The sequence below is a fragment of the Diprion similis genome, chromosome 2, assembly GCF_021155765.1.
Source record: "Diprion similis isolate iyDipSimi1 chromosome 2, iyDipSimi1.1, whole genome shotgun sequence".
In the NCBI taxonomy this organism is placed as follows: Eukaryota; Metazoa; Arthropoda; class Insecta; order Hymenoptera; family Diprionidae; genus Diprion; species Diprion similis.
This window is the reverse complement of record NC_060106.1, coordinates 9,734,075-9,758,370: the sequence shown is the minus strand read 5'-3', so window position 1 is coordinate 9,758,370 and position 24,296 is coordinate 9,734,075. Positions and strand designations below refer to the sequence as shown.

Here is a 24,296-nt window from a genome sequence, read left to right as displayed (position 1 = left end):
CTGGTGTTAGTATCAGTTCGAAGTCCTTTGATCCGCGCCGTCAGCAAACAAGAACTGGGATGGCGAAGGCAGCCACCGAGCTTTAATGTCTCATGTAAATTTCACGAAAAGGGATCCCCAAGAACTACTATATTGCTTTCGGAACAAATCACTATCCATCGTGGTATCCTATATAGTCCGCGCCTCTTATCTCGGAATTGTTTCCCTGAAGACGATTGAACTTTGCAAACGTTCAACCGTCAAACAGCGAAAAGTGCACTAAGTCGATATTACGATATAACGTCGTCCCGCTTGATCCCAGCTAATTTTCTATAAATCTCACTCGTCATCGCAGCATCAACTTGTATGGAACTGTAGATAGTTTTTTGAGAACAATATTACGTAAAAAAACGTCTTATCAGGTTTGTGCTCACGGTTTTGACTCCGTACCATTTCGCGTTAATCTTTCCTAATACAAGTACTGTTGTGGGTCCAATGTACCCAAGTGATATAATGGTCGTTGCGAATACCTCGAGAACTCCATTATAACGTCTCCGAAAATGGGAGAAGACGCTTCTGCAAAGTGAGGCAAAAAAATGCAAGGATTTGTGGAGTAGATAACTCCGGTGATCTTAGGATGCCGTAAATTGACGTCTTTATAGACTATCGCGTCGAGCATAACTGAACAGTGAAATTTCGTAAGAGCTAGGAGTTCCTCGTCGAGGCGGCGGCGATCCGTGTGTTGCTCCGGAATCACGTTTGCAGGTTTGTCAAGGTGGTGTCGTGTATTCGTGCGGTGGTCCCCGAGGCCTGCCCGGGGACGGGGCCTCACGGTGGGACCCTATTAACCGATGAATGGAGTCGTGGCCTCCGAGTCACTTGTCTATGCAGCGCATGCACCCGCCGGCATACATCACTGCCAACTTTAGTTTTTACGCTCGAAATGGGAAAGAATATGATTACTCGTGTTAACATTCCTGGAATAGCGCTTATCCGTACGTCCATCCACCCGTCCGCCGCCTCGTCGCAGCTCAGTCATCCATCTTTTACCCTGGACGGACGTCGCTCCTAGAACTCTGGGTATTCGCCTCGTATCGGCAGATTGCTAACTCCGCGTAAATAAGCTGCCTTCTTCGAGTACACGCTCGTGTCAAGCCTATGTCTTAGCAAGCATATCCTTAAGAAATCGCGGTGCGATGCCAATCAGTCGGCTGCTGTCTATCATCGAGTACTCGGCCGCGTCTATGACGTCTGCTAATTTGTGCCACATTACGACGATGACGGATCGCAATGAGGTAATCGAGGGAAGTGCCGATGTGTCTAATTGTTTGAAAGAAAAGTACGATTATTCAATTTAATTATTGTTATACCTGCGTCAGTTATAGCTCTCTCGCAATCTGTCGACACTACAATAAATAAATGGGTTAAGAAATTCAAGTGTGTTCAATCAGCATCGTAATAAGGTATTTTCTCAAACCAGGGGCGAAACGGAAGTTTGCACCAATCCGACACTCGTTTATCAAATGGACGAGTAGCTGTCACAAAATTGATGTGAAAATGGCACCGTCAAGTTACATAATATAAACGATGAACAAAGATCTATGCTAATCGCCGTCAAATTGATAAATTGAGATTAATGCTTTGAACGAACAAAGTTGTCACTGTAAAAGTATCACTTTTTCACTAAAAAATTGCGTCACAGGAATAAAAGTTGCAGACAGCCGCTAGGCTGACGGAGCTGAGAGGCTATTGGTATGGATTTTTGAGGGTGTTAGAAAGGAATTCGCCAAATGGTCTGGGTGTGAGGGACCGAATTTCGCTAGTCGGTTGTCGTCCGTCGGCAGACTGCATTTCGCGCGAGGTATCCATACCGCTATTCATACCACACGAGACTCCGGACCACACCGTAGAATGCAGAAGAACAAAAGAAAAAACGAAAAAGGGAGGAGAAAACCAAAAAGGTTACCCTCCCGCTCCTCGCTCGCTTTACAAATTATTCAATTAGTGCGCGAATTAAGGTATACATATTCATCGCCGGGAAGAGTTGCACGCGCTTCCTGCAAATGTGTAGACACACCGCCAAACACATAAACAAGCACCAAAGATATATGTATATATCTGTATGTATATATATTTATATATACCTACTACCTGCGCCACGAGTTAGATGCTTTAATAAACATGCAGTTGCGGATCCACTCGGACCACGGTTTCACGTTACAGAATTCCAGTTATCCGTTTTCTTGAATTTAAACGTAAATTTTTCGCAGCTGTGGCAAAAAACGCACCTATTCCAGTATCTATCAATTTTATTACACGAGAAAGGCTATTGCGAAAACGATTTTTATGTCTCTCTAATTTATTTCTAATTTATAAATTAATATAATTACAGGTATTCCTTGTCGAGGCCTCACGCTTCCGAGAAAAATTGTTGTCCGTTTAACGAGCACGCCGATTGTTGAAAGGTTGAAGAAACTGAAATTTAAAATAAATTACCGTCCTCGGGACGCCGGGTTTGTTCACCGTTATGCTGTCGGGGCGGGTAAAGTTGCAGGGTATAAAGTACATAGGTACTAGAAAAATGCACATTTTTAATTGTATCGTTAATAGGCGGTCGTTTACCAGACCCCGAGAGACTCATGAATAAGGAACACATATATATTTACTCCGGAAGAGTAACTGGGCATAAGAGTTGAAATAATTAAATAACAGGTTAAAGGCTTTACCCGCGTGTATTTGCGAGCAGCTGAATTACATCTGGTGACTCGTTACACTTCGGGACGAAGCGAATCTCAACCACTCAGCGAAATGGCAACTTCTACAGGGTTATATTTTTTTCCCTCCTTGGTGAAGACAAAGGCGATACAATATGTAACAAGTACACAGAGATACTGTCATTATTTGTAACCTCCGAGCGCAGGCGTGCGGTATTATTACCAATTGTAACTGTACAGTCTCGTCGGCGAATATCACTTCGAATAATTCATGTGTCTTTGGGGAGCGCCCTGCACACGCGTATTGTGTGAATCTGATTTCGTCAAGCGAGTCCTCGACGCTGTTAGGCAAATTGAACAAATTGATTTTCAATTTAGCGCTTATAATTATAGGGGTAAAAATATAAACTTTTAACCTAGTTGCACCGAACAGTTCCGGCTCTGATTAATAAAAGGCCTGAGTTTGGAATGATAAAATTCACACTATCAAGTATGATTGCCACTCACATAATTCGATTTAATACAATTTTTTTATTTGTCAGTTTCTAATGTTTTCTCTAAGCACTTTGCGTTCCTCGAGGACAATTATGCAGACTCGAGTCGCATTCGGGCCACCATCCGACGCGGCTATGGCGTATATGTATACCCATCTACCATCCATACTACGACCAAACATTATCATATATGACGTTTAATATAGCGGGTTGATCCAGCCGCCTGCTCCTCTTACCTACCCTCTGCACCTATCCAATTCCAGCTGAGGGTTAAGTCGTAATTCTTATAGTAATGTTTAATATGAGACGGGTGACGTAAGCGCGGCTAATAAAACGGAAAATATCAAGAAGCCTTACGGCCGTATTATGCATCGCTCGGTTTATTATGCGAAATTTTGGAAAAATAAAAGAGAGTGAAGCAAGAAGAGAAGACTAGAGGAAAAAATAGTCCGAACCGGCAGATGTCCGGGATGTCATTCTGTGCCGCAGAACGAATATTATACCTCATATTATACCCACTGCACAAGTATCGCGAAACCGTAATCACAAGAGCTCTACGGTTTTTTTGTGTGTTATTTTCTCTGTTGGTCCATGTAATTCATTCATTTTGAAAGCGGTTTTCAGCAGCTTTATTGATAGGTAAGCGTGATTCGGAAATTGGTGTATTTTCGGAAATTCTAGAAGATCGGAATTTGATCTCGACTGCAATATTTTCCTCTGAATTGTGAGTGTTGACTTCGGACCATGTAGCCAGAGGGTGAGTAAGGACTCTAAAGCGGGACAAGGCGGGTTGAAAAATTGGCAGTTAATTAAGTCCCGGCTGCGTGTGGCTGTGCAGTCTGCCGGTTGCGCAACGTACGCGGTGGTCTCAATTAATGCAATTACATGCTCCCTATCCTAATTACCTATCAAATGGAATTATTATCACACTATGCACGGCCGTGTCTCTAATGAACGTTATTAATTGCTTTATGATTTTCCGATAAAGACGTTCCGTAATCGAGTTATTACCTGCATCACGTCATTGTTGGTTTTTCCTTCCGCCAGACTTTATATATATATATATATTATACAATATATATCTCGATTCATTTTTCTATATATATTATCGTGTAACACGTCGCACCCTGATCGTACAACGTGCGAGAGTCAATAAGATACGTTAACACGCAAACACACGCTGCACGGAAGAGCATCACGCATCGTGTATAGCCTGTGTGATATAATTCGTAGCGGCACTTTACGCGGGAGCGTGAACCATGGAGTAGATCGTGAGCTTCCGCTTGTCGCGCAATAGACTCGGTTTTAAATACCGAAACCGATTTTATCCAAGGGATTGCATGCAGGTATCGTTCCGGACTCTCCTCGATCAACACGAGCTCGCAACGACGCGTATTAAAGCCGTTTCGTTCCCCCAATTTCTTATCTTACCAATTTGAGGACAGACCACCTTTTCGGTAGACTTCTACCCTCTGGGCAACTGCAGCAGATACAAGCGAACAGGTGCGCTTCACCTCGACGCACAGGATGCACGCCTCTAACCTGCCGCACCCGGCACCTGACCCCCGCCCAACGAAATACCCACACGCGTGCTTTATCCTGTCCACATCGTACACGCCTATTCTTTACGCATTCTCCTGAACGGTGATCAGTAAGGCAGATCGCCATCGAGCACGGCAGTTGACGCCGACTGACCAATGGTCCTCCTGGCAATTTTCGTGTCCGACAAACCACGGTGAACATGAAATTTGGACAACGCTTGAGGCATGCGAGGATGCGGAGGATCGGGCACTGTGCGGTGCAGGGAGCGAGAGTATAAACTAAGAGTCCGCTGACGTACGAATCGAGCAGTCTAACCGTCCGACGAGATACTTCAGAGTCATTACGATTCAGGACTCCTCGCCAGGACGATGCATAGTTTCGCGTGTCAGTTTGTTTTTTACGAACCGAGAACCGTGGGCGAGCAGTGCTGGTCACGTCCGTCCGTCCGGTCTGCACGTCGCCGCAGTCCGTGAGCGTCGCGTCCTCCGCGTCCCGCACCTTCCGCGCCACAAGTCACCTCCTCGGGTAAAACCCGGGGCGGTCTTCTTCTCCGTTGAGGAAAAGCTCCGCTGACGGCCGACGGAAGGCGTTTTCAACTGGCATCTGCAGCTGCTGATTCCACACACCGGAGGGTAGCTGCTGCTGCTGCAGCCCCGGAATCGTGACAGATAATCCAAGATGATCGCCTAATAGCGTTACGAAGGCGTCATCTTCGCTGGCTCCTTGGACTTATAACATTAGCATAAGCCGCTCCTCAAGTCTAAACCCCTGGCGAACAAGTAGCGAAACCGGGTGGCCGGCCCGGCGCCACGTGTATGAAGTCGAGGGTGCGCCAGACGAAGACCCGAAAAGTGTGTAAGCGACACGTGGAGATGATGGAGGCTACAATAAGGGTTCCTTTCACCTTCTTCGTATACGTAATGCGATATTGGAACATCTCACTCGAGTCTAGGAAGTGAATTTGTCACTGCAAGGCTCTTGGCTGCGCTTCTTTATACACGCAATATCAACCGGCATAAAGGTTCTCAATGTCTGATTAGAATAGTTATACCTACTTAACATCATCTTGACACATGCTGAATGATTCGATATTGCGTGCTTCATGTCGGCGAACATGCGTCAACCTCTTGATTACGTTGCTGGTACGTGACTTGAAGAGTTGCATGCGTGAATGAATAAATGCACGAATGTAGTATTCGTGCAGCGATGCAATTTCGAATCAAGTCTTTTGGTGACTCGATATTGCAGCTGAGGAGTATTCGGAAAACGTGATTTACAGCTGGTGAATCGTAAATTTTCCGTCTACATAAGTAATTTTTGGCCATGAATTATTTTTGGATTCATATGGCGATCCGATTGGCTCGTCGATAATAATGCGGGACGTCAACCGATGCACCGGTGCTTTGGAACGAGATAATTGTATAGATTTCGTCGCGGACCTCATTCAATTCACGACATGATCCGACGTCGTTTACTACTTGAATTACGACCGTAACGAAGCTCGACGAACGGCTCAACGCTCAAGGCTGTGATCAACCAGTCGCTAACCGTAGTAGTGCAGAAGGTTTTCGAAGAACTCGAGGATCTGCAAAGTCGGCCGGTAGCGTTTGGAAAATTTGTCAATGACACGTTGAAACTCTAAGAAGCGCAAAATTTTTTCCGCACAAATTATGCGTGGGTATAACGACAAAACCTCCAGCGACAGCTAGACGGCAGACGTTCAAGAAACACGTTTTCTCCGGGAGTTAATTTGTGTATATATTTTTTTCCAACGCGCCCATGGGTACCTATTGTGTTCCGAGTCCGCTCCGAATACATTAAACATCGAGTCCGATGACTCGAGGATTTTGTCCCGTGCTTCGAGACCGCATATATAATTATTCTGGCGACAAAAGGTAGTCGTGTTATATAGTTGAAACTATTCCTGCTATCCAAGTCCCAGTGGCATACGGATTCAACTCCACGTCGAGCAGTGTCGGCCTGAATCGTAGTAAGTCATACATCAGTCAACGAAACATTGAAAATTCATCCGCAGAGAACGGAGAAGCCGAGTATCTACGTGAGATCCGTTGATTTTGCGTGCCCCTATGATTCTCGGCACCTGAAATTCTTTCGATATTCTAGTTCTCCAGGAGCTCTGTCACGAATACCGCCTCCTGGTCGATCCGCATAACGGATCACTTTTCGAACAGTAGAAGACACCATCCTCCGCAAACTATGGGCCCAAGTATGCGGTCCGATTTTGGGCGTGATCAGAAACGACTACCTATAAGGTCACGCGTCAATCATTCTCATAGACTCGCGTCATCGTTTCTCACTGACAATGTGACTAGCATGTGTCTATGGACAGTTTCACCAACCATTGCCAATCGACAGATGAGAATTTGGGGTGTTCAAGATAGGGCTGAGAAAACTTCAGAATTCAACACTTATCGGCAACGGTATAATTCGAACATGCCGAATGTTGGTTCCTCGATGAGTCATGTGTCACATGTCACGACGCGTATGCTCCCTGTGGATTATAAACCTGTCACAGTCCAATAGATGATGCCCAGATTTGGAAGCCTATATCAGAATTGACCGAACACACAACAGGTGGCTGACGATGTTACCTGGAATAATTCCGAAACTAACTTTTTTGTGGAATCCTACTAACTTTTGGAAGCAACGTGATTGCCTGAACTGGAAAGCTTGAGAAAGTTTCCTACTTGCTAAGCCGATCGTAAAATATTTACGGTGTCCATGTGTATGCCTTGGTAGCGTTTTCGTCGTAGTGTAGATGAAGAGGAAGAAGAAAAAAAAAACAACAAACTAAAAAAACAAAAAAACAAAAAAAAAACACATTCGAGCCACGGTCAGTCGCTAGTCCACCTACAAAACCGGGAGCATATCACGTAGTCTCGAATCACGTAGAGTCCATCCGCTCGGCGGCGAACCGTTCGACCTTCTTACCGCAGGTTGGACGAAGACGGCTCGGTTGGATTCTCTTCTGTTCACCCAAGGCGAAGCTGGCTAGCCGGCGAGCCAGGCTAGCTGCATCAGCAGAAGCAGCAACAGCAGCAGCTCGACTCTGGTACCTCCAGTACAGAAGACAGAAGTTCCCTGAGACCACGTGGACTCGGTCCTGCGTGGGAACCTCAGCTGTCACACGGACTGAAAACCTTCCTCCGCTTCGTGCCTCTCCCTCGACTCCTTTAACCGACGACTCTTTACTTCTGTCTAGTTGACAAGAGTTGGCTCGACTTGACTCCCCCGTAGCTGGCTCCAAGGGACTCTTGGCTTCGCTAAACTACGCCGAAGAAACCAGTTATCGGTGAACAAAACTCTGCCGCAGTTGCAGAAATTCCACGATCTCCGGTGTCACCCTTGCGCTATTAATTAGCGGATTATATTCCTTATGGGCGTCTGACTTATCTTACTGATTTCTCAAGCGTCATGGGAACCGATGTCGTTTGAGTACATTATACGCACCCTGGGTTACGAAAGTAACCGCTGCTCAAGTCAAGGATCATTTCTTCACCCGTTACGCAGAAATTTCAAATTATTTTCAACCTGCTGGTACGCGACACCCGATCTTGTTCTCTTTCTTTTCTTCTCTCTCGCCATTGAAAAAATTAGAAACAATCGGCCAGGCCCGAAAATTCAGGCGTAAACGGAAGATACGTATACGGTAATTATTCGGCAGTTGTATTCAACTGCAGGGAAACGGTTCAGATGAAACGATTCAGATAACTGGCTGACACGAGAGAACTTCTATATAATCGCGTTAGTTCGAGATGTTATCCCGCTCAGTTCTGTCTCTCTTCCGTCATCGGCTCTCCCCCTCACCTTCTCCCTCTCCCTCTCTCTCCCTCTCTCCCGTTCTCTCTTTATCAACATTGCCTTCTCCTCCTCCCACTGAAGAACGAAGGATGCTCAGAGCTAGCAACGAGCACGGCTCATCAGGGAACGCGCTCTCGGCTCGCTTAAGAATTCCGGTAGATTCTCTTGATCCGTGTCTAGGCACTGCGTCCGATAAGGCTCTCGGCTCCAAATGTAGACCCGGCTGACTGATTTATACTTCCGACCAGGTAACCAGCGGAGTCGAGAGGCGCCCACGACGTAAGCCGGCAGCATGGATTACTTTTCACATAGCTTCGGTCCGCTGACATTATTATGTCTGGATCCACATCGAGTCGCTCTCAAGGCACGAAGCATTATACGACTTAGTCCCAATCGGGGCACGGCGATCTTTTCCTTGTGACGCGATCTCTCATTATACCTGTAATAACGAATCGACGAAGTGGAAGAAGTAAGGTAACACAACGAAAGTTATTATCAAATTATATAACATCGCTTATCTCGATGGAAAGTGATAACTCTATTGCAGGAGACGGATTGGTAATAAAAAAAAGGAAGGTAAAAATCGAAACAAGCTCGTAAAACAAGTATAACGAAAAGCTATTTATTTCTTACATTTATGCACTCTTAAGTGTCGAGTTATTGAATGGACCGATCACCTTTTCAAATGCAAATCTAATTAGCAGCTTGTATATGAGATATTGCTCGTTAATGTCAATAAATAGTAGATAAGTGTCACTATCTAGCTAGATACGTCCTATGCATCATCCGCTCCTATCGACGGTTATGTTATATGTGTGTGGTATGCAAATTACACATCGTCAACGCTGTGTTTGTTTTAACTACCTGCAGTAGGATTGCAAACGTAGAAATATCCGTTGAAACTTCGTTATATGCGAAATAAGTAAGAAAATCGGCGAAATTATAATTGCAACCAATCTCAAAATTTCGGCATCTTAATGAAAATTTTGAAAAATTACTATGACTTATAAATTGCGTGCTTGACTATCATAAAAAAAAAAGAAAAATATCGAACTAATCACTGATACAATCGAAATAATAATCTATAAATACGTATTCTTTACGGAGAGGAACAGACCAGAGCGAAGTTAGGCAGGAGAGAATATTTGATCAATGAAGGTAAAATTTTCCGACTTTTTTTATAGAAGATTTTCCCTGCAGTATGCCCTCACCTTTTCTTAACTGTATTGTCAATGGACTCAATCTTTCGGGAAGACCGAGACCTTCTGATAATTTAAGGGCGATACGCTGACTTACAATTAGTGAAATTGAATTGAACGAGAAAGCAAAATGTTCTCTATCTAGCTTTTCCCTGTTAGATAATTCAGCGTTCAGCTTTCGCAAGCGACTTTCTGCGAGGTTTTCTACAATGAGACGAGCATCGCTGGGTCGAGGTTTTCCTGGGTTTTATAATACAGGCAAGTCAAAGGACGAAATTTTGAGGGAAAGGAATGAAACGTCGTCGGTCCGTCTCACGGAACGGTCTGCGGATATGCGATTCAGATCTCGGTGCATCGTCGTTGAAGACCGCGCGCGTTGAGATTTATTTGTCGGGGTTTCAGTCGGACGGTGGAGAGCTCAGCGGTCTGTCTCCATGCGGCGCAGCCTCCGCCCGCAGCCCGGCAAGATGTCCGCGAAGATAACGTCTCGACGAACAGGAAACGCAACAGACTCGGTGACTCTCAATGAAAACGAGCGAGCCTCGGCGGTTCCTCGTGTCTCCGCAATCTTAATGAAATATGAAAACGTAATAGCTGTGTCGAATCCAACCAAGGGTGCAAAATCGGGGTTTCGAATGAGCTCTTTTGACAATTGTGAATAATTATGGAGGCGACTTGTGGGGATATTTTATTACCTACGTGTTTATTTTATTTTTACGCAGTCTCGCGGAGAGACAGGCTTCGGGTAATTTATAAGTATTTGAGAAATATAAGCGTCTATGATCAATGAATCTTCTGCAGCACGAGTTCATAAGGCGGGACTTTGTGGAGTGATTTTCTCCAGCCTTTTCGCCCCCTTATAATGCAAGTTTATTCATTCTCTCCATTGAGTCGTACGAACCGTGAATTATAACGTGTAATTTCATTGTCGCCAGTTTACACTGTCCCAGGTGAATTATAGCCTCGCACGTTCCTGGTGGTCCATGGCCACATGCGCAGCATACGGGACCGACGTACGATAATGCATTTAAATGATTTCTCGCCTCAAATTGTTCCTCGTACTGTCCTCTTTATACCCGCTGCCTTGATTTCACCGTCGCGACGAACGACCCGACATTAATTTCAGAGGATTAAATGTATTTCCCATTATCAGTACGAGGACCACTGTTTTCCACCATTTTTACCGAACAAGTAAAGACTTGGACACCAAAAATCAGAATCTAAGATAATAATTGTGTCCAACACAACGATTGCAAAGATGTTGAGGTTTTTTGACAACTTCTATACCGCAATTTAGCACATTTGGCATCTTGGGACGAATATTTTGAGTCCGTCGATTTCTGCAAATGCATATAAAACGAGAAATCTCGTCCCAGCACCCTCCCCCCCCCCTACATACGCGGTTATATGCCTGTGGAAACGGGGCAACGTTTGTCTTGGGGGGTAATACATCAGTCTCTTCGGTGACGAAAGGAAGAGTCTCCGGGCGTCCCGAGGATCGGAGAGCCAGGGAAACCATGTCGGAACTTTAAAGAGAGCAATCCGCCTTGACGGCGAGGAGGACACACCCGCTGAATACACAAGCGACGACGCACTTGACATTTTTTGCGGGAGCGCGCGCCTCTTATTTGGGCCATGGGCCCTACGGAACCAGAGGATCGGGGGCCCGGAGGCCAGACGGAATTCGGCTAAATGCATTGATTAAGCCCCTGACATCGGGCCGGCTGCGGCCACCCAACTCCGTCCCACTACAGATTCTCCGGGACCCAACCCGGGTCTTCGCCTCGATTTTTTGCACCGCAATCCGCATCGTGATTCACATTCGATGTTTGCAAAGGACTACCGGCATAGTTAACTTCGGTTTGACAATTGATCATTTGCAAATCACTCCATTAGGTATACGTTGATGCAGTCGGTGAATGTATTTATCTGTACAGGGACGGAAGGTTGTCTGGTTATTACGAGTGCTTGTAGTTTCATGTCATTTATGAACATGCAATATTTTCCTTTCCTTACTGCGAAATAACCAGGCTTGTAAATTCTCCATCTTCGGACGTGTTTTCTGCATTCGAATAGTTTAAAGCTTGAGAGATAAAACCATTTTAGTAAATTTTTGTAAGTAAGCTCGTCGAGTCACTGGGATGTATTAATTATAAGTTACTACAGTGATCAAGGATTACTTAAGACGATCGCTATATGTTTGGGGCAGATGGAGTGAAATTTAGAATTATAAATTTTAAAGTGAAACAAAATTCCCAGCAGCACGTCTTACCAAAAAGAATTGGTTATTATTAATACATCTGCACGGAGTTCAGACAAGTTTTTATACGGTTTCAATTTTTTCGGACTTGTGTTTCGGTCTGTTGTGCTTAGCCAATTGGCGCGTGCATTTTTAATCCACCAAATGGCCGATAAATTATAGTCGTCAGAATACTCGCAACAATCTTCGAGAGCAGACTAATGCTCCATAAATAACGCACTGCGGAGTCTCGCGGTATAAAATTTGACCAACGCGTTCGACGTGGATGTAAAAATATATGCCGTATACTATGCGCTAGTTTTTCTCTCCAATTTTTCGTTTACTTTCTTTTCTCCGCCTCCCTCGCGTCTGCAGGACGAGATGCAGCGTTCTCTTATTATACGACGTTTGTCAAACCGAGTGACTATCGTCTCGTGCTTGTCCAAGCTCTCCAAATTCCCAATACATCCAACAATGGATAAGAACACGAGGATCAGGGAAGGTGCGATAGCCTCGCGAGCTTTGGTCCGCTAAAAATGAAACGAATGAAAATCGACCGCACGCCGGAGAATGAGATCGGAAGCGACGAGATCAGACTCTCGAGATGCTGCTGCTGCTGCAACTCGCTCTTTCGCCTGGCAAAGACCGGAGCAGCAACAAGGAGCGAATAGTTTCGGAGCTGCACCATCTACGGAATTGGCTCGATGATTAATGGCAGTCCACGTTGCCGTCGGCCCGCGCTCGACCGAATTGTTTGGTAGACGTGTAAAAAAGATCCCGATGTTAAACCTGTCCTGACTGTCTGTAGGTACTTCTCCTCCCCCCGTCCAAGCCAACTTCTCTCTTCATTCGTATTTCCCTCCCTCTCCTTCCGTCCCCCTCGCAACTTGACTCCCTCGTTCTCTGTCCGTTCTTTCGCAATTATCAAATTTCGTTCACGTTATACACGGGATCAAGTTGTTCTCAGTCTGGACTGGATTCGCTAATCCTCATCGTGAAGAGTACTTGTAGATCGTTTCGCAGCTTATCAGCTCGAACCCGAAGTGTGGAGTGCGAAGCTGAGGGACATCCGAACAGTTAATCACCGTACTGAGCTCTCGATGATTTTCGACGAAAAGTAAAAGGCGAGATTCCTTTCCGAGATGCCTGCAGTTACGTGGGTAGATACGGTAGTACAGGAATAGGTAAACCGCAGGTCAGATCGGCAGGGAGATCGCGGCGGAGGATCGAGCGCCAGGATCGCATGTCGAGGAGCAGTTAGACGCCCCCGACGTAGCATCTTCTCTGAGAATAGCAGTAATTCGGGTGAAATGTGCAATATCTTCCGTGATTGGAGATTATTACTTTCTGATTACCGGGTTGGATCTAGGCTAGACTGTTACGTATTATGCCAGCGGAGCCAGGTAGTCGGGTGAAACAGAGCTCTATTACAGGGATGGAAGGAGGCAGTACCGAACCGACGCAGACGGACGAACGGACGGACGAACGGAAAAGCCAGGCAGGCTGCTACCGTCGCTATCCGAACCGGCGCGTCGCGTCCCGACGGCCTGAAGCGAGCTGCGGTGCAGAAGAGTAGAGTTAAGTTCGTGCTTCGCGGACGTGAAACGCCGTGGGAATCGAATCCTTGCTTCTTAGGGCGGAACGATATCGCGGTTCGAGAAACTCTCGACCTATTCCGTAACGCGGCTGTTTTCATTTCATAAATAGCTTATGCCAACGAAAGGATCAAACGGTGACCAGACCAACCGCCTTGAGCGATTTCGCTCTTAGCTGCCCGATTTTCCTGTATATTACTCTTACCAGCGAAATGGATGATTCGCGAAAACGCGCGACGGATTTGTTCGTTCCGACGCCTTGATTCATTCACGAGGACCAGGGACCAGGTATTGGGCATAATGGGCTTCGGGTGAATCGAAATACGTCAGGTCGGCGAAACGAAATGAAAGCCCGCATCGCTATGTTGAGCTGTGACAAGCAACACCTGCGAACGACGCGTCATTTGTTGGGAATTCCTTGGGTGTACCGATCACTGTCATTGTTATTCCGAAGTTGCGCTGTACGCCTATACCTAGGCGTGCTTCTGCCACTTCTAGTACCTTGTACCACGGAAAACTTCATACGCCGACATTTTTAATTAATGTATTAAACCACGGCAGGTATGATACTCACAATCATCAGAGCAGACCGCGTCAGTCTTGGTCTTGCATTCCTTCATTTTTCCAAGAATCGTTATCCTCCACCTGTAATTAAACGGACATGAGTTAACGCGTGAAAAAACTACCAAGTGCTTTTCAAGTGTACCCTGAACCAGCAGAACTCTCATTGATCTGTTACTTTCCGACAACGATATTTCTCTACGTTATGCAGTAGGTACCTGTGTAAACGAAAACACAAATTCCATCCGCTTTAACTGACTGTCGCAACAAGCGGACGATATGTAATCCCTTCACACAAGCGTTGCAATCGTATACCTAGATAACAGATCTGAGTATGTATACCTCGAGAAAGAGTGTGTCAATTAAAACGTTCAGGGATTCTTTGCTCCGGCTATACGTCACGGCTTGGTCAGACTAGAGCGAGGCTTGAAAAATGTGAAATAAAACAACTGTACCAGCATACGTCAAATGCTCTGACCATTTACTGCATTCGTCGGTGAAAGCACTTATATGAGAGTGAACTCCCGTGAAAAGATAATACACTGAAATGGGGTGAAATAAAATAAGAAGTACAAGTTTTGGCCTCGTGAGAAAAAAACGTCGTCTCTTGATTTTTATGCCATTTATTAAGAGAGAATTGCCAGCGCTGATGAATGCCTTGCAAACGGAACGAGGCTGCGGTTAACGCGACAGGCACAAGCAGTGCTGGAAGGTTGCTCTATTTGTGAGAGTGTGAAATATCGCGGGTGGATTTTGACGTGCGTTTGTCCCAGAAACCTCCATTCGCTCATTTTACTCTCGCGCACAACAATCTCGAGGCAGGTTATTAAATAAACACCGACGCAACCAAGTACCTGAGATATATTTCCGATTGGAAATAATCCCGTCGGGCAGGCGATATATCGTCCAGTTTGAGATTCAGGCTCTACATGGATTCTACAGGCATATAGACGTCACTGTCCGACCCCCTTGCAGCTCCGGGCGTCGAATTATCTCGTCACGTGTAGTTCCATTCAATCGGGGAAGTCTTGAAATGAAATTGTCCGTCTAATTTTAACTCTACGAGCTTAAAAATGATGGAAGGTCTCTCCGGGATAAGTATAAAGGACCGCTCGCGTATGGTTGAGGTGGGCTTAATAAAGGGCTTCGGAGCCCCCCGCGAGGCTTCGACGTCGTCGCCGCTTCAGTCAGCGCAACCCCCGAACTCCGAACCCTAAAGGCAACCCCATTCGCGCCGAAACGGACCCTCGCCTCCAGCCTTCGAACGATGGTTACTCCGTGGCCTGTGGGGGTTGTCGATTGCAGTTTAAGTACGTCACGGGCAAAGTCAGCCTCCATGCAGAATTACGGATCGAAGCGTTGCATGCGACGCGTGAAGCTTTCTCTGAAAAACTGCCTCAAAGAGTTTTTGCCACTTAGACGTGTTCTAGCAGCTCGCGATCGCAGTGACTCGCACTAATTATAATTATACTATTACGCCTAGTAGATAATCGTCATGTTTTACCGACAGGGGGAAAAGGGAATAATGCAGTCAATAGTCTGCTGTGATCTTAATTAAAAGCAGTTGAAAACACTCGAACTGTTCAAAATAAATATCTGCAGATATTTTTGTAGTCTTAGTATGATAATATTATTGGTACAATATGCGGAGTACTTTTCTGTAACAACCGTTGCGAAGAAACTGCGATCTCACATGATCGAAATTGAAAGTTATATCCTCGTGAAGATCGGATCATGGGTAGAAAAGATTAGTGAGAATTTTCCGTCGCGTTATACGATTTAATTAATTTAAGGAACCAATCCTTCGCGTACCTGATCCCGGAGGATGGGCCAATAAAGTAGCAGTGAGTATTTCAATAAAATAGCCCCATGGGCGCCCGGGGCCCCCATCGCTTCAATGTGATTAAAACTAGTATCCCCCACAGGATCCCCATAGGAACCCCATCAGTTTCTTCGCTCCGGGGGGCTGATTGTCGAGAGGAAGGCGGAGGGGGCAGCCCTTAAGCTAATTTATTGAGATGTCGTCGGACCAAATCTTGACAGCTAATCCAAACGGGCTTTTAATATATCTCGTGTAGATCGCGCTTTCGAATTGCTCGAGACGATCGATTAGCGATTATTCCGTACCTGTAACGTGTCTCGGCGAATAAACCGACGCAGAGCCTCGATTCCTAATATGGAGATGAAAGAGTGAATGGGCAGGAACAGAGCCGAAAATTATCGTAGCGTATCGTAAACTTGAGTACAGCGTGGTTAAAAAATAGAATCATAAAATGGAGCATGCTGCAACAGCTGAAGGTAAAGCGCAGAAGGCGTGTAGACCGATGCATTATTACAGGAAATGTCGGCCCGTGCTGATACGGCAACAAATTAGAATTTTCTTTTCGAGCAAGGAAAGGAAAAAGGCTTTTATCGCGGTTATAATGTAGGTACGTTGCTTAGCGCCCCCCAAGGCACGAGTGCACGTGGCTGTTGTATGCCGGTTCCGTTTTAGTTGAAAACGATATTTCAGATAATTATTCATCCATGGTAATGTTAATTTAATAATAATAGTAGTGACGGCTATAACATATGTACGTAATATGCATAACGGCATAATATAGGTACCTATATATACACCCACGGAGTATGTAACGCGATAAATTTGCACGAAGCGGTCGTTGGTGCATTTTCAGATAGCGCGATTGATCTACATTGGACCTTTTCCTTTTCGTGCAAGCCCGGAATCGCAAAGATTGTGCGAATCAACGTTTGGGGCTGATAATGAGGAAAATTTTAGCCAGAAAGTAATTGTCGGTGAGTGAAAAATAAACGCTTTACTATTTGGTCATTCAGGGGTCTCGATTATTTGCATAAAGGATAGTATAACGCAACCGAGTATATCGTAAACACGTTGCAATTTCTGTACATGCATACGTATCGTGTGGTTGATAAATCAGATATTTTTACGCCGCTGTTTTATCACGGCACGCATACCACGATCCGCGGCACACTACGGTATCACGGAACATTGCCGTATTTTTCGTTCTGACCCATTTAAATTCTATGTGCATATTCGCGTATGCTTGCCTTTTGTTTCCAACCGAATATGCTATAATACTCGCCGTGTGTTTTGAACGAAGGAAAAAATTGTCTGAAAATTGAAATCAGTCGCTTCGAAAAAATATTGTATTTACGAATAATTGTGTCGAGGATTAATGCGGTTTACGATTCACAGTACGATCATTATAATCGATTAATTATTAACGAAAGTTTTGTCAAAACTATGTTGATGCCAGAAGCACATGCATTGTTAAAACGGCTATTAGAACCTGAAGTATCACTTGTATAGTCGGTGATTTTGAAAACTAAGAAAAATTCCGGTATTGTGCAAGATTGGGAAAAATAAGTTCGACAAGAAAATACAATTGATCTTGTCTGAATGACGTCGAATATGGCTTTAGTGTCGATGAAACGATTCTGTGAAAAATTTGGGATTATCCTTGAGGTAAAGATGTAGAAATTCGGTATCGGAATTGGTGCCAAATCATTGGTGTTACAGTGGCGTAACGATTTCGACGGATCGAAATTCTTCCTGAAAATTACCGCCGTGTGTAGCGACACTATAGTCGAGAAGTCGGCCGATTGGCCGGACACCCGGGTGAGAATGAGACGCGGACGGTATTGGCCTAGCAGGAATATTGCGTGCGACAACGAATCAGAGACGAGGAATCTGATCGGGCTGACAAGCGGGTGTTTAATTGGCGTTGAAACCAACGGTGTGACGGGAACAGGACGGCGCGGCGTCGCCAACCTGGAGGCCCGAGTCCACCATTGCTCGACGACGAGTGTGCGTGTCGATACAACCGCATTGCGGCCTCCGTTACACGCGACATAATATGCGGCACCACCGTAACCTGCAGGACAAAAACTCACACCGCACTCTCCTCCGAGTCGAGCCGCACATTCGCAGGCCGTCAAGTCCGGGCCACCGACACACATTCACACAGCACATTATAGCTAGAGCTGTATACAGCCGGGTAATTACCGGCACGCAACCTGCCGGGTCGTGCGTTATGCGGTTACGCCGCGAGGCCATATTTCTTTCATCTCGCTCTCTCGATCAGCTCTGATATTACAGCCCTCTTGGTTCTCTTACTCGGGACAGAGACGTCGAAGGGAACGGTTTGATCCTTCGCTCGGGGGTTTTCGAGCGTCGGCGATCTTATTCTGGATTTTTAGGTTTAATTAAGAAGGGCAAAAGAACCCTCCATGGTTCAGTGGGTTCGGGAACTCGATGGACATCGTTCAAAGTACGTAGTCCATTCTTAAGGATCTTGCGACGTGTTCATGCTTGTCCACGTGCATGGAAGAAAGATGACATTTTGGTGATGGAATTGGGATCGATAGAGAATTGATAGTTTCATGACTGTACTGTAATATACTCGGTGAAATTTTTTATTGGGAAAGTCAATCGGTCAAGTCATGTCGTCGCTAGTTATTTGTGACTTTCGATGACTATTTCGACGCTGGGAGTAAAATTTTAGGTTTTTTTTTCTACGTTTAAGTAAGTCATGCTACCGACTGTGACGTGAAAATGATTAAATTTGAAGCCCCAGTAAAAGGTTTAAGTTGGCGTTATACTCGAGCTTAATTTCTCATCTCTATAACAGTCTGGGAAGTTAGTTGAATTTTGCAATATTCGCGGCGAGGCTATCGAGGGTTATGCGATTAACTTGAGGGAATCTAATCAAAGGAGGAGCCGAGAAGTGGGCAAACGAGCAAAAGTTCATTGTCTAAATCTGAAATCGATGCGCCGTGTGCACACCGAGTCCCAAGACCAGTTTCACCGTATTTACCCAGATCAATGTACAAGACTTTGAATCTAGCCCGAGGCTGATCGATTCAACGATATAATTCTCTGGCGCAAGTAATCCCGAAGATTGTTGAAAAACTAATTAATTCTCATATAAGAGCCGTAATTCACATTGTTGTTCGAGAGTTGAAATTGAAGAGAGGAAACCAATCGCCGTGAACGACCCCATTACCCCTTTATCTCCGGTATTATCTCAGGTAATGCGGGTATTATTAGAATATTACCAAGGTGTAAACACACGCGCGTGTGCCTAATGTATTAATTTTCACTTAACGCAACCCGGGCAAGCCACGGGAAAAACGGTGCTGGTATACACGGGTATAATACAGCTTATAGGTACGTATCATGCATGCTTTATAAACCACCGTAAGTGGCTGGTTTACCTGAAGCATATATATAGGCGCTCGGCTATGGGGCAACGTAATGCGATACGAGTCCACCCGATAAAGCAGTTTTCGTAATAATCGACGACGTGCGAAATGCGGGTGAAATTTAGTGCCCGATGGGAGCAGATCACAAAACGGCTTCGGAACTGCAGGGGAATTTCACCCCCTTAAGAAGGAACGCCGCTTCGGTGAGCGTCGCCCACGCGCTCTTCGGATCTCTTCCATTCATTAGCGTCTTCATCGGAGCAATTCAGGTGGCTGCGGCTCTTTGCACGGCGTGCGCACGCCTTCGGAACGGGGGGACCAGGGGCCGCCTTACCCCCTGCTTGCTTTCGAATTATTTAACGTCCTATTTAGCGTCGGTGCGTGGTATGCGTGCGCGCTTACTTACAACCAGCGCGTACAATGCCGACGAGATTTATTATTTCGCGGGAGGCTTCGGCCATTACTTTATAAACCACACCGCCGGCCGTTCTTCGACTTACTGCAGCCCGTTTTGGACGACTGTGGCGAATTCCTTCGCCCACTACGACCACGCGAACCGAGCAGTCCGCTAAATTAATGTCTTACCCATTCATGGCACTTCCACTGCGGATTTCTACCCGCGCCGCAACATTTCACGAATATTGACGAGAACTTCGTTCGAACCACTTCGATATATCATCAACAAAACCCTCTTCCATATTTATTGATGTCGTATTTTAAACATCAAATTTACTCCAAGTTGTCATACAATTTGATTTTGACTTTTCAGTGTTCCGGTTCAATTCTACAAAATAGACAACCATTGACCAGCGAGTGGTTCTCAATGATGGATCATCAGGATTTGTGCGGGAAAACCAGACGCCCTTTTACGCAGAATTCAAAGTCATAACAACCAAGAAACACAGTACAGGTAAGATTCCAAACTCTTAAATCGATCATCGATCAAGAATATCTCTCATTGAATTATCCAAAAAGATTCACGTATATATACCTATAGCCTGATCACCATTCTTTAGAATTGCCTTTGGCTAGCGTAACTTTTACTCTTTGACTGGTATATACATATATTATACGGGGTGAAAATATCGCGTATGAGGTGGGTGTCGATTTGGCTCCGGGTGATATGGAGGGAAAAATGTGAAATATGAAGTCGAGCGTGGAATAGACGTGTCGACATAGAAGAGTTAGAACGAGTGTTTACTGCGTTATGAAGTAGGCAAGGAACGGGTGACGAAGATTCGCGGCACGGTGCGGCGATGCGTGCACCTACTACCTGCCCAAGACCGACTATTGGGAGACAAGTTTCACGCACGAGGGAGCACCGACGAATATTTATGGGTCGTTATTGTGAGCGGGTGAACGCGCCGATTCCGGGCGAACGCGTTAAGCTCTCTTACTCTCTAAAGCGAGGAATACGTCTTCCTGCAGGACTCTCCGCATAACGAATTGTCGACGAGACTCGCGCGATTTTTCATCCAATTTATTTTCACCGCGCACGCTCCCCGGTTCAGCCCCGTTCTTGAAAACGAGCTCCGAGAGAGGTCCAAGAATCCAGCTCGGCTGTCTCACGGTATGACTAGCCGCGTTGCACCCTTAGCCTTGTCTATGTGCACGTATTTTACCCTCTTCGTAGATTCCCGCAAGCCTATTAATTACCCCCGTTTCATCGGCGATAGCCGAGCAGTGGAGAAGGAGAAGGAGAAGGAGAAGGAGAAGGAGAAGGAGAGGGTGGCAAAGGCACTTAGACCGAAGTGTATAAACCCGGCGCACCCTTGGCTCAGCCGTGGAAACGAGGGGCAGCGTGCACCTCGTACCCGAACAACAGGCTGCCGAGCCTCCGCTCAGGGAGTGGGGAATATTTAAAAAGTAATATCAATTACATTTGCATATCCACCATCCGCCCGTTTTGCCGTCTGCTGTGCAGTTGGTACGAGGGCTGCGGGGGTGCCGGCCTTCGGAAGTACGGGACTGCAACACGTCGATGGATCGTTTTTAGGGTTCCGTATACCTCAAAAGGTAAGAACGGAACCGTTGCAGGATTACTTTGTTATCCGTTTGTCCGTCTGTCGAGACCCTTTTTCTCAGGAAAGGGTAGAGATATCAAGTTGGAATTAATATTGAATACTAAGGTCTGCGGTCCCTTGGAGGTGTAAGGAATTCAAGCTTCTAGTTCAACGCAATAAAAAAATACAGCCATTTACGTCACATACTTATATACTCGCAAACTCACTCAAAAAAACGAAACAATTATGTTTGTACGGAACCCTGGAGACGCAAGTTCGCCTCGTACTTGTTTAATTTTTTTCTCTTTTGGATCCTTCGATTTCTACTTCAAAATTTTCAATTTTCTGTTACTGAAATACATAACCTTTCAAGGAATCTTTCTCCTCGCCTCCGACTTGCTTCCGAGTTTGAAGGAAGACGATGCGTGCTGCACATGCATATACCTGTACAGACACATTTACGGAGGTTTAACGTACACCGCAGAGTCTGGACTCGAAGGCACCGCAATACGCGATAATGCGATAACACCTCCGTGGCTTGCGTCCCGTTCTTCTTCGTAACCCTCAACCCTCTCTGCAGCCCCCGAGACCGGCTCGGATCGTGCCGAGGTGAGCCCGCCATTGTGTACCTTCCAATTGTTACCCCGGAGCTAGGCGTTAACATAACAATACTCTCTGTCCTGTTTCTGCCTTCGATTCGTTCGCCGGCGAAAGGAGCTCGGGGAACTCTGCAGCGGTGACGCCATATCGGCTAACGTCGCCGCTTCTTTATGGGTACACATACACCGTCGGACTCGACTTACATTCTGCGTTCCGGGGGACGTTTTCTTTGTTCCAGTGTTTTTCGGTACCTGCAGAAGTCGCCGAGGAGAACCCATAATAATAACAGCAACAACAACAATAATAATATTAACAATGATAATAACCACTTGCGGATGAAATACGAACAAAGTGAGGAAAAATTGAGCCGTGAGCATTGCCTCGAGCTTATGTTTTATACTCACAACTCCGTCCCTCTTCACCGACGCAGGAGAGGCAGGCAGCGTAGCTAATTGCTGAAATCATTAAGAAAAAAACATGGAATCCAAGCCACGGTTCTCTTACACAGAGTCATGGGAAATGTCAGATAGGAATCACAGGTTCCGTAATGAAAATAATCACGACGAATTTTAATAACTATGTGTACCTACGTTTTAACCATTATAGAGTTATACTATATCTATCTAGGCAATGCTCAGTCGTATTTATCTTATACCGTCGCACAATCTACTTGCGCTCGAGAAATTCTCTTCGTTACGGGGTAATTCTTGTTCAAACTTTGCTCGCAGTTATAACTTGAGGAGCGGTAAGGATCCCACATTTGAACAATAAAAATTATTCTCCTGCCGATAAATGTCAATGGGAAGAATTTTTCTCAACGGGCACAAAAATTACTCGGGTAACGACACCGATACATCCGCTCGGCAAACCAGAATTGAATTAATCGGTCATTACGCCGGCGTGTAAGAGACTCATAGGGACCGCAGCCGGCCCGAATGACGCCTGCAGGTTCAGGTGGCCTTTCTCCGTGCACACGGGGGTGCATACATTATTTCTCTTCCCCCTGCGCCCTTCTTTTTCTCCATAATCTCACCCACACCTCGGACAGGTGCCAGCAAGTTGCAACGTCCGAATTAAACGACCTTTAAATAAACGAGGTAGGCCGTATAAACCGCATTCGAAAACTTTCACCGATCATCGGAAGTCCAGGACATTCTTCTGCAGGAACAACAGACTCGTAACAGCTGTTACGACTAGATTAAAGGAAGAGAGAAAAAAATTTGAAGAGAAATAAATTGCATCAAGCTACGTAAAACGATAATTCTATTGCTCGTCGTTTGTGAAGTAAGGCACCGCGTTTTGCGAAAAGAAGACAAAAAGAATGAAGAGAAAAAAGCACATGAAGAATTCGGAAGCATCGATCAGCAGTTAAGATTAATGTGTGGCATCACCGTGACATCAGATCTTCGTCATCTCCCCGTCGCGCGTCGAGCAGCAGCGTATAGAATGCATGAGTTTAGTGGACCATCGTCTTGTCATCGTCACATCTTCCCGCGTCGGCAGCGCGCTTCGGATCCAAACAGGAGGAAGAATCGGCGCCCCGAGAATAGAAAATCCTTTCGACCGGGTGAATCGCGGGTGTATCACAATGGGACACCGTTGACACGACACAGACACGCACGCACACACACACGCACGCACACACATGTCGCCGAGAAGAGGGGACCTAATATGGCCGCCATCTTCTGTATTCCGGTCATACACAGCTAAGAGCTGGCAGCGGGTGCGGCTTGAGGACAGATTTCAATGCCAGTCATCTCTTGGAATGCGCCTACACCGTAGTCCAGTACTTTGTATTCCTGTGCGCGCTGTCCGAAGGCCTTCACAATCTCTTTGAGGACATGACGGCGTACGCAGCCAGCAAGGCACAGACGTACGCATCGTCGAATCGTCGGTCCCCGAAGGCTCGCATCGCCTCCAAGACCGCTTTCTTCCCATGGAGTTCAACGCAGCCGTGATATCGCGTGACCTCTAGGCGCCACCTGATTCCTTACTTCAGCTTCCCTCCTGCGGGTGAACTTCTTTCTTCTTTTACCCTTTTCCTTTCCGTCGTTCCTCTTCTTCTTCTTCTTTGTCTAGCTCCCTTTAGGGATAGTGCCTTCACTTCGCGTTGGTCTGCTGAGAACCGGATATCATCTTCACGCGTCACTCCTTGCCCTTTGTTGTACCAAACAACGTGACCGTGGTACCTCACGCGTGCTCCGGTACCACAACGCCATCTGTGAACCCAGCTGACCACGTGGCGCGCGCGTGCTTTTCTATCGGGTCCGAGGTGACAACGCGGTATTTATTATCTTTTCGGGAATTGATGGGAGGATTCGA

At 45.9% G+C, this 24,296-nt stretch overlaps 1 protein-coding gene across 1 annotated transcript in view; it reads right to left on the bottom strand.

The window, feature by feature from the left end:
* Positions 1 to 23,997, bottom strand: part of LOC124416246 — a 47,302-nt gene extending 23,305 nt beyond the window's left edge. Inside the window, exons 1-2 of the mRNA XM_046897174.1 lie at positions 23,366 to 23,997; positions 14,159 to 14,229 (exon numbers count right to left, since the gene is read on the bottom strand). Of these exons, the coding sequence (XP_046753130.1) occupies positions 14,159 to 14,229; positions 23,366 to 23,373 (79 nt within the window). The 5' untranslated portion in view covers positions 23,374 to 23,997. The remainder of the gene's footprint in view (positions 1 to 14,158; positions 14,230 to 23,365) is intronic.
* Between the last annotated feature and the right edge of the window lie 299 nt (positions 23,998 to 24,296).